This window comes from Mus pahari, chromosome 5, assembly GCF_900095145.1.
Source record: "Mus pahari chromosome 5, PAHARI_EIJ_v1.1, whole genome shotgun sequence".
Classification (NCBI taxonomy): Eukaryota; Metazoa; Chordata; class Mammalia; order Rodentia; family Muridae; genus Mus; species Mus pahari.
In genome coordinates this window covers 136,559,980-136,571,226 of record NC_034594.1, presented here as the reverse complement: position 1 = coordinate 136,571,226, position 11,247 = coordinate 136,559,980, and the positions used below count along the sequence as shown (strand labels likewise).

Genomic DNA, 11,247 nt, shown 5'->3' with positions numbered 1-11,247 from the left:
GCCAGTCAAGAACATCCCTCCATGGCCTCTGCATCAGCTCCTGCTTTCTGACCTGCTTGAGTTCCAGTCCTGCATCCTTTGGTGATCAAAAGCAGTATGGAAATGTAAGCTNAANAAACCCTTTCCTCCCCAACCTGCTTCTTGGTCATGATGTTTGTGCAGGAATAGAAACCCTGACTAAGACACTGTGGAAGATTTGCTCTCAAGTCACAGCTTGATCATTTACTGGCTGTGAACCTTAAGGAGATTTCAATTTCTGAAAACAGGCTGCTGCCTTTAAGAACATAAAAGGGCACATAATGGAATTATGATTTATACAGTAACTACTTTATACATATTAGAGCTATTACTGTCATTACTTGGAAATAAATCTATTTATTTAATTTACTCTGTATTCTTTCATACATTATTTTTTATTATTCTTTAATATTTTTATTGGATATTTTCTTTATTTACATTTCAAATGTTATCTCCTTTCCTGGTTTCCCCTCTGAAAAACTCCCTCCCCCATCTCTTCCCCCCTCCCTCTGCTCACCAACCCACCCACTCCCTCTTCCTGGCCCTTGCATTACCCCACATTGGGGCATAGAGCCTTCATAGGACAAAGGGCCTCTCCTCCCATTGATGTCCAACTAGGCCATCCTCTCCTGCATATGCAGCCGGAGCCACGAGTCTTACCATGTGTGCTCATGGTTGGTGGTTATCCTGACTGCAGTTTCCTCTTCCTCCCCTCCTTCCACCTCTCTCCCCTCACTTCTCCTCTCTTCCTGATCCACCTCCCCTCAGAAAAGAGCAACCCTCACAGGGACATCAACCAAACACAACATAACAAGCTACAATATGACCAAGTACCTCCCATCACATCATGGCTGGGCAAGGCAGCTCAGTAGGAGAAACAGGGTCCCATGAGTAGGCAAGAGACCCAGGGACAGCCCCCACTTCCATGTTAGGAGTCCCACAAGCACAGCAAGCTACTCAGCCATAACATATATGCCAGGGACCTACATCAATCCCCACAGGATCCTTGTACTCTTCAAGTCCCCAGAGTCGCAGTCAGTTGATTCTGTGGGCCATGTTCTCCTGGTCTGTTCCTGACTCCTCTCCATCCACATCCTCAGCAGGACTCCCTGAGCTCAGCCTAATGTTTGAATGTCAGACTCTATATGTGCTCCCCTCAGTTGCTGGATGCTGTCTCTCTGGTCTCTCAATAATGATTCTGCTAGGTTGTCATCCTAGCACACTCTTCAGGCAGGGCAAGTTGTAGGTTGAAGGTTCTGTAGCTCGGTTGGTGTTCAATTCCTCCACTTGAGTGAGGTAATCTGCCTAGTTAAGGCAGATGGCTGATTTAGGCTCAGTGTCTCCTATTATTAGGGTCTTGTCTAGGGTTTCTCTAGTAAATTCCATCAAGTCTCCATTGCACTGGGCCCCAAAATGGCCTCCAATTCCAGTCTTTTCTCCCAGTATTTTCTTCCTCCCTCTCCCTTCCTCCCTCCTGTTCCCAACTCCACCTGTCTCAGTCCGCTCCCAAAATCTATTCTATTTCCCCTTCCCCAGAAAATCCTTGTGACCCCTCTTTAAGTCTGTAAGGTCTCCTTGTTACTTAGCCTCTTTGGGTTGGTGGTTTGTTGCATGATTATCTTTTTCTTTACAGCTAAGATCCATTTATAAGTGAGTATATACAATGTTTGTCCTTTTGGGTGTGGATTACCTCACTGAGGATGATATTGTCTAGTTCCATCCACTTGCCTACATATTTCATGAGGAATTTGTTTTTAATAGCTGAGTAGTATTCCATTATGTAAATGTACACATCTTTTTTTTTTTTTATCCATTCTTCAGCTGATGGACATCTAGGTTGTTTCAAGTTTCTGGCTATTATGAATAAAGATGCTATGAACATAGTTGAGCAAGTGTCCTTGTGATAGGATAGATTATCCTTTGGGTATATGCCTACATGTGGAACAGCTCTGTCTTGAGGTAGATCAATTTTCAATTTTCAGATAAACCACCATATTGACTTCCAAAGAGTCTGGATGAGTTTGCACTCCCACTAGCAGTGGAGTGTCCCCTTGCACCACATCCTTGCCAGCATTTGATCTATGCCATTCTGACTAGTATAAGATGGAATCTCAAAGTCATTTTAATTTTGCATTTCCTGGATGGCTAAGGATGTCGAACATGTCTTGGCCATTAGAGATTTCTCTGTCAAGAATTCTGTTTAGGCACTGTACCCCATTTAAATAATCTATTTAAACTGGATTATTCAGTTTGTTGATGTCTAGTTTTTTGAATTCTTTATATATTTTGAATATTAGTCTTCGGTCAGATGTAGGGTTGGTGTAGATATTTTTCCCATTCTGTGGTCTGTGGTTTTGCCCTGTTGATGGTGTCCCTTTCTTTATAGAAGCTTTTCAGTTTCATAAGGTCCAATTTATTAATTGTTGATCTTAGTGCCTGAGCTATTTGGGTTCTGTTCCTTGGACTTTTCACAAGTCAAGAGAGAAGACAATTTCAAGGCAGTGAACTAGGCTAGAGCATCCAGAAGGCAGTATAGATACTAATGATCTCCGAAGGACTAATCTTTCTGTTCTCCTTTCCTGGTACTTACAATGGGCCTTGCATTTACTTAGAGCAGTGGTGCATTTTCTGGCTGTGCATTACAATCACTTGTGGAGCTTTTGAAAATAGCATGCTCAGTTGATTCCCTCCTGTATCAAGTAAATTAAAGGCTCACTGATACAGACCAAGAGAACACTATTTTGTTTGAGTAAGACATACCTGGGCACAGGTCTATCTGGCCTTCTACTGAGTTACTGGGTCTTGAATTACTTCAGAAATCCTGAATCTCATAATTTTATATTACAGTGGGGATAAATGATCAGAAACTACCCTACCAATTCAGCAGGATGCCAAGTATACAGCAACTTCTCATTATAGTTTAAACTGTATTTTTCTGGAAAAAAAAAAAAAGAGTCCAAATTCCCTATTTTGGGCCAGTTCATGATCAGAGAATTCAAGCACTAGGGTTATCTGAATTACCTCCTTTGTCTTCTCTATGTTTGTTTCATCTTTTTGAAGTATTTACAAATTGATGATGTGAGTTCTGTAACAGGCACATGAGTACAGCCTTAACTCTGGAATGAATTTTAAGTAGAGTAATCATGACAGCTAATTTGTTTCAGCACTCACTTGGTATCAGGGGTTTCTCAACACTTCATTACTATTATGACCCTGAGCAAAGGGCTTTCTGTACTTCCCGGGTGAGACAGTGAGACTCAGGGTGTTAAGTGACCTGCCCAAGCATCTGGGGCAGAGCTTGGGTTCTTTAGTGTTCTTCTCTTTAGCTCTGTTCTTCACACTCGGGAGAACAAAGGGAGACACAGGTAAGGGGAACCACATCCTTGGCAATACCTCAGCGCCTGCCCTGCTGGGCTTTTGCTCGACACGTCTGTGGAAAGCAGAGGAGAGCAAACCAGGGGCTCTGACCACTTTCTGAAACTTTTAGGAATTTTCATTTGTTTTTGTCCTGCATTTTCATTTTGTTTATTTATTACACCGTGTGTGTGTGTGTGTGTGTGTGTGTGTGTGTGTGTGTATGTGTTTGTGTGTATGTACATATGCATGCTATAGAGTAGTATGATGGAAGCTGAAGACAACTTGTAGGAGAAAATGCACCAAACTAATACATAATATTAATATGGAAATGTGAGTGTGCACAAGCATGCAGATGCCTGAAACTTAAGAAAATCAGTGTTTTACATCATATGGATCTTGGGATTAAACTTAGGTTGTCAGCAGGTAATCTAATTATGTTGAGTCACTGTTAATTAACTGTTCAAATTAATGGTTTTGTTATCACACCATCACACATACTTAAACTTCTGATCATATTCACAACCCTCAGCCCTTGCCCCTCTGACCGCTTCCTCTTCTTTCTAACTGGCTCTTCGAAGGGTTCTTTCTTCTTTCAAGTCCTGCTGAGTGAGGTAAGCCTGGCAGACACACACCACATGCTCTCTCTATGGGACCCCAGATCCGACTCTTCTTTACTGCATTTCATTTGTCAGTGCTGTGGAGCTAAGTGTATGAGGATTCTCACAAGACAAGAGGTGTTTGGGCCTCCAGGAAACATTTGAAGAAAACCCAGTAAGTTGTCTCCCCAAATGCAGCAACTTAAAGCTATGGTCTTAGGTTTATTTTAACAGACGCAAGGAAGGCTGGGAGCCACTCACAATGAACAAATTCTTAGTGGGCCCATCATGCTGTGAGATGTTTCTGATCATCTTCATCAGCAGTGGGTCTTTGAGCTTCAGAGCTCTTTTCATGAGCATTTTCAGCCCATTTCCTAAAACAGAAAAGCGGGAAGTTACAGTAAGCTTAAACAGCATGTTGTTTGTGGTGCATCTACTATACTCCAGATTCTTTACACATACAGTTTGAATCACAGGAACATACATGCTGTGTAACCCAAACCACACACCATGTAAATATTCCCTTGAGTGCAGAAGCTCCCCTGTGCCCTATCAATCTGATTTTCCCCAACACTACTCTTCCTCCACCTTTTCTTTGTCTACTTTTACAATTTATCTTTTCTAACATAGGTAAGCTTTATGACCTACTGCTTCATCAAGACAGGTTTAAACAGAATGTCTTTTCTCGTCTTTGGATTATGCTCCACAAAGGGAAAAAAAACCTCTTTTTTAAAAAATTATTATTATTTTCTTTATTTACATTTCAAATGCTATCCCGAAAGTTTCCTACACCCCCCCCCCCACCTCTGCTCCCCTACCCACCCACTCCCACTACTTGGCCCAGGCCTTGCCTTGTGCTGGGTCTTATAAAGTTTGCAAGACCAAGGGGCCTCTATTCCCAGTGATGGCCGATCAGGCCATCTTCTGCTACATATGCAGCTAGAGACACAAACTCAGGGGGTACTGGTTAGTTCATATTGTTGTTCCACCTACAGGGTTGCAGCCCCCTTCAGGTCCTTGGGTACTTTCTCTAGCTCCTCCATTGGGGACCCTGTGTTCCATCCAATAGCTGGCTGTGAGCATCCACTTCGGTGTTTGCCAGGCACTGGCATAGCCTCACAAGAGGCCGCAATATCAGGGTCCCTTCAGCAGAATCTTGCTGGCATGAGCATTAGTATCTAGGTTTGGTGGCTGATGATGTGATGGACTCCCGCATGGGGTAGTCTCTGGATAGTCTATCCTTTCATCTTAGCTCTAAATTTTGTCTCTGTAGCTATATCCTTTCATGAGTATTTTGTTAAAAAAACCCTCTTTTTAAAACAATTATACTTCTAGGAATTTATTTTAAGACTACAAAGCTAGAAATAAAAGTTAAAAGACAGGATAATTTCTTTAGCACCATGTATGCTTGGAAAGACGTGCAACAAGTTAATTATGCAAAAGAGTGAACAGACCATGACAAAAATCACAGTCCAATTATGCGTTTATCTTTAAATAAGTCTATTTTTAAAATGTTTGCTATTATTATTTTCTGTGTGTTTATATGTGTGTGTGTTTGTGCGCGTGCGCATGTGTGCACATGCTCGCACATGATATCTGTGTGTCTGTGCATGCCATAGCACACATGCAGAGGTCAGAGAACAATTAGGAATAGTCAGATCTCTCCCTTTATATGGTTTCGGGAGATGGAACTGAGGTCACGAGGCTTCTGTGGCAAGCTCCTTTATCCACCAAGCCATCTTGCTAACCTAATTTTAATAAAAATATTTTTATCATTTGGAATGATATTCAAAATATTAGTTTTAGAAGACCATTTTATAAGGCACAGAGAAAAGAAGCACATTTTTATTCAAAAATTTATAGAAGCATTACACAAAATAATTTCTTTTATCTATTTCTGATTGGTCAGAATAAAGATTTAAGTTTGTTTTTTTTTTTTTTTGCTCATCTATATTTTTCATAATGAACATATACTTCTTAGATATATTAAAATTGTCCGGTAGGCACAAAAAATGATAAGTCATTTCTCCAGGATACTATAGAAACAATAACTTTGTATTTGTATATTTCCTTACCTTTCAGATAAATGTAAACTGACTTGTGTATAAAACATTACCAAGGATTATATCTACCAGAAAAGGACACCCTATTAGACTCATAGGAATTATAATCATACCAAAGAAACTACTTAAGAGAATTTATATTTACATTGTATTCTTTCTTACTTTATTATTTATTCCTTATTATATGCCAATTATCATTTGTTAAAGTGGCTACCCATGAGGCTCTGATCACTGACCTTCACAGATGAGCTGGACATTTCTCTTGTTAGCAGCAAGATTAATGCAGAAAGAAATCAGCTCCAAGTCAATTCGTTCATCTGAACATTCAAAGAGCATCTTCATTAACTAGCAAGAAACACAGGCCATATTTTAATCGAAAGACCAAAACAAAGCCCAGAAGCAGAATGTAGTACGCCTTTAATCCCAGCACTCGGGAGGCAGAGGCAGGTGGATTTCTGAGTTCGAGGCCAGCCTGGTCTACAAAGTGAGTTCAAGGTCAGCCAGGGCTATACAGAGAAACCCTGTCTTGAAAAACCAAACCAAACCAAAAAAAAAAAAAAAAAATCTCTTAAATTATATTCTGGAAGTAAGGTAATCTTTATTTTATAACAGACTCAAAAACAGCTGTGAAAAAAGCAAAATGAGTCAATGGGCAGTGAATAGCTAAGCGGCAAGTATTAAGTACAAATTTCCAAAGAGAGTGGAAAATACCAGAAAATACCAAATAACACCTCAACACTTTTAAGGAATTAGAAGTATTGCCTGGAAGCTGAGCAGTCCAAGTAAAGAAAATAGCTCATACAAAAGTGACAGAGCGGCACAGAACACAGTCCTTCTGAGGATCTGAAAGAAGTCAGGCACAGCTGCAGAAGAGGAAGGCTGAGAAAGTAAAGCCGGATCCTATAGGGCCTGTAAGGCCTCCAGGCTTCATCTTAAGGATACACAGAAAGTCTCTGAGGAGGAAAGGTGTCAGAAAAAAAGTTCACCAGGACAAATATTCTTCTGTGATGTACAGAGATTAGAGTCACATTTTACTTAAAATTATACAGAAAGATAGTACAAAAATAAAATAAGTATAAATCCATGTACACAGAGGAAAAGCCCAACTAAAACAATACTACCTGAGCTGGACATGCTGTGCAACTGGGACAGAGATAAAAGGAGTGAATTCAGATATTTCTATGGGAGAGAATCAAGGTAGGACTTAGTAACTGATCTGAGGAGGACTCCTGGGACCCTACCCCACAATGACAGGGATGCTGCCGCCAACATCTAGTAAGAAGACTGGAAGCTAGAAAGGGAAAAATCATACTTTTGGTTTGATAAGTTGGATATAAGCTGCCAGTAAGACTTTAGTAAGTAGAGATATTCAGGAGGAAGCTGTAGTAGAGGCCTAAGCTTATGTCTTTATTGGAGGTATAATGTTAGCAATTATCATGTATGCATGATTTCTAAAATTGCAGACTAGATACTGCAACTTGTGCATAGACATAAAATGAGAAAAGAAACTCAGACAGAGATGAAGAGAGGGCTTGAATAGTAACAAAGAGAAGTCAAGAAAGAAAAGGTAAGGTCTATATGCCAATAGCTATTTAGTTAGTTTATTATGTGTATGTGCTTGTGTTTCTGTGGTGTGTGTGGATGTGTGAGGAGGCAGCACGGTGCACTTGAGGACCCTTCTTCAGGTGCTGTGTACCCTGTTATGTGAGACACGGTCTCCTGCTAGAGCCTGGAAGTCACCACGGGGCTGAGGAACAGTCCAGGCCTCCCCCGCTCATGCACCATCACCCTCACCTTTTCCTTTTTAAATATGGGATCTAGGAATCAAAGTTGGGACTTCATGATCGTGTGGCAGACATTCACTGACTGAGCTATCTCTCCAGCTCTAAGCCAGTAGCCATAATTTAGATTTTCTAATGAGAGACACTGTCCATAAAACAGAAGTGAGCAAATTTGTATGAGTCAGAAAACATTCATCTATTATGGAGAAATCAAGTTAAATTAGTGTGTATTAAGTAAAGATATTTTTGGTAAATCAATGTTGCTTATAACAGGTAAAGATAAGATAAAAATATATGTTATATAAGGTATATATAATAAAGTTATAACATATAAAATACTCTAAAACATATAACCTTAATGTTTTCATGTTATATTTTAGGATATCTTTTAGAATCACACTTTCATTAACCAGATTTATTATTTTTTAATTTTTAAAAAATTTTGAGATTATAGTTGCATTATTGCTTTCATTTTTTCCCTCCAATCCCTTCCATGTACTTCCCCCCAAACACTCTCTTTCAAATTCATAGCCTCTTTTTTTAAATTATTGTTTTTTATATATCAAAGTAAGTTTTTATTTTAGAAGCCATTTTGCAAACTACAGTTTTAATTACTGTCCATGTTAGCTTCAGATATCTCCAACAAGGTCAAAATCAATAATTTTTATTCTTAGCAAAAAATAGTTTGAAAACAAAATTAAGAACACTATTCAATTCCAATTGTCATGCATGATTCTAATAACATGGTAGTAACCTATGTGCAGGGCTCTCTGACAGGTGAACCACTGATGTGTATCACTGCCCCCCCCCAGAGGGTAGATCACAAACCACAGATGTGTCACTAAGGAATCTCTGAGGAAAAGATCATTAACACTTAGTTATGTTATACTATAAAAAGACTCTACACCAAAAATAAAATGATCTTAATCTACTTGTTATATATTTAACAGATTTGCTGTCAACCAATTAACAATAAATAAATTAGCAAAAAGTGTGGGTGATTATCCATTGATTAATATAACAGTATTCCACACTATTATTCAAAATGGGTTACTATCTTCAAAACTTCTATAATAAAAATCTATTCCATTGAAGCAAAGCTTTAAGAAGGCAAACTATCCATTGTAACAAATTAGCCTTTGAAGTATTAAAAATTATCTTTGAAAAATGAGGTTACAGGTGACATGTTTACAATCTATGGATTAAAAAAATAATAATTTCCCTGCTAAATCCCTTGTAGAAAGAATCAGGTTTTTAAAAGAATGTATAGCTTAAAAACTCTATTACCTCATTCCAAAAACTGAGAGCAAATTTAAGAATGAGTGAAATGTATCCTAATAGAAAATCATTGTTTTATCACAATAAAAACACTTCCATTTTAAAACACTCAAATTTAAAACCAGCTTAATTCAAACTCCAAAAGCCTTGCTGCAGTTGTCTTTGATTTGATTGCTACCATGGTACTTCAACCACAAAGGTAATTACTGACAACTAGGAAATATTAAAACTAGATTTGTTCTGTTTTAACTGTCTGTTTTCATCTTTTAGTAATCGAACAGGAAAGCACTGAAAGGCCTTCAGTCTCTGCAATGAAGAAGCAATAGTGTTCAATCAGACAAGTCCCATACTGAGTATCAGATACCAAAGACCCAAGACTGAAATCACTGTGTCTAGACTCTCTGGCACCTGACTTCACTTATTTACCAGTGACCAGAGGCCAACCCCCACAGCTCTCTGTAGTCTCCTACACCTCTACCACCCCACCCCCCCCTCCCCAAACATCTTTGAATGATTATGCCAGAACCGTGCATGCCGCAGGAATCTCCTCTGACTGGCTACTCCCTAGTTCTCCTGTTTGAAGTGATGCTCTGGTTTCTGAACTCAGCAGATAATGGCAGCAAGAGCAGAGAGGGCTGTCAGGAGGACGTTTACCAGCATTCAGCTAAAAAGAAGCATGTAGATCAAAGTAGGGCCATACAGGACAACTGCGCTGGAAAACATGTGGATCACTCTGAGGACTCTTGCATGCTGTTCTGGGGCAAAATATTAAATAACACCATGACATCACTCCCTAACCATGTGCTTTGATTGGCCATTCTATTACCAATAAATACTTTTATAAGCATCTGGATGGAATTTGCACCTATTTAAACAAAGCATGCAGCTCAGAGGTCTAAATAACAATGAACTGTTAATGTGTACTTTTAACTATTATTAGACTACAACCATTAACTCCTGGTTATCCAAATGTGCTTACCTGAAACAATCCACCCACTGAGCCCATTAAGATCATAAAAAACGATGACCTGAACTCAGATTGTGAGGAATGACAACAAATAGGGGAAGAAAATGAGAACACACTGAATAATTACAGGCAATAAAGTACAAAGAAAGCAAAGAGATGCAATATTGGGTGAGACTAGGAGGAATGCTGCATGCAAGACAGCCTACTCTGGACATTTAATATTTTCAGAAAGAGAATTCTATTCTAACTACAGGGTTATCCTTAAAACACTTATACTGCACTGTGAATGAGTAGAAGAAGAAAGACTCACGTTTTACTAAAAGTTATATGTTTACTTATTTGCAGTCTAGACAGCATATGTGCCTGCATGTTTATGTGTGTGAGATCTTACATAATTAAGAATATAATCACACTAAACATTCTCTCTGATCATTAAATAGGTAGGAATCACTGCTGAGCCATTGCATTTCTGTCTTCAAAGTTACTTAGTCTCTCAAAAATTCAGGTGTTATACTTGAAGATCTTTATTTTTAATCTTTAAATAAAAATTAATGTCAATAATTCAAAAAGAACAAAACTCACATTGACCTGCAGATAACTGCCCCCATAACAGAGCTTTTTAAAATACATAGCTCATTTGGTGTGCTGTCCTGAGTAAGCTTCCAGCCCCACTGGAACCATAAGTGCTGCCCTGACAGGAGTACATTTTCAACTTCTGAAGGAAATATTCTAATTTTGTTTTATTTTTTGTCTTCCATTATCCTTTTATTTTTCAATGAAAGTGGGTGGAAACAAAAGCATGCTAGCTTTCCTAAGTATGTCAAATCTAGACCCTGTGAAATAAAGGCTATAAACTAGATGGTACTCAGGAATAAATATATTCTACAGTATTACTTGGATTTATTAAAATATTGCCTCATCCTAAACATATTCAAGCTATTTACAATATAATTTGGCATGCATAATTTCACAATTCCTCTAAAACTTAAAATTTCAGACAGATAGAGAACTAAGAGAATAAATAAATAATAAACCCACCAACTGTCAAAACTTAAGTGGGTTTTGGAAGATTTGGCTCATGAAGTATACATGTTAAATGTTTGAAAATTCCATTATCAACATGTATGATATCAAACACTCTCTGTCAAGTAAACCCAGAAGATTATTGTTCAAAAGCATGGAGACAT

At 38.6% G+C, this 11,247-nt stretch overlaps 1 protein-coding gene across 2 annotated transcripts in view; it reads right to left on the bottom strand.

Annotated features, from left to right (window-relative positions):
* Positions 1-11,247, bottom strand: part of Kifap3 (kinesin associated protein 3) — a 126,719-nt gene that overhangs the window by 60,429 nt on the left and 55,043 nt on the right. For both annotated transcript variants that reach the window (XM_021197673.1, XM_029538618.1), the window contains exons 12-13: positions 6,271-6,379; positions 4,233-4,345 (exon numbers count right to left, since the gene is read on the bottom strand). In XM_021197673.1, coding sequence (XP_021053332.1) covers positions 4,233-4,345; positions 6,271-6,379 — 222 coding nt within the window. The remainder of the gene's footprint in view (positions 1-4,232; positions 4,346-6,270; positions 6,380-11,247) is intronic.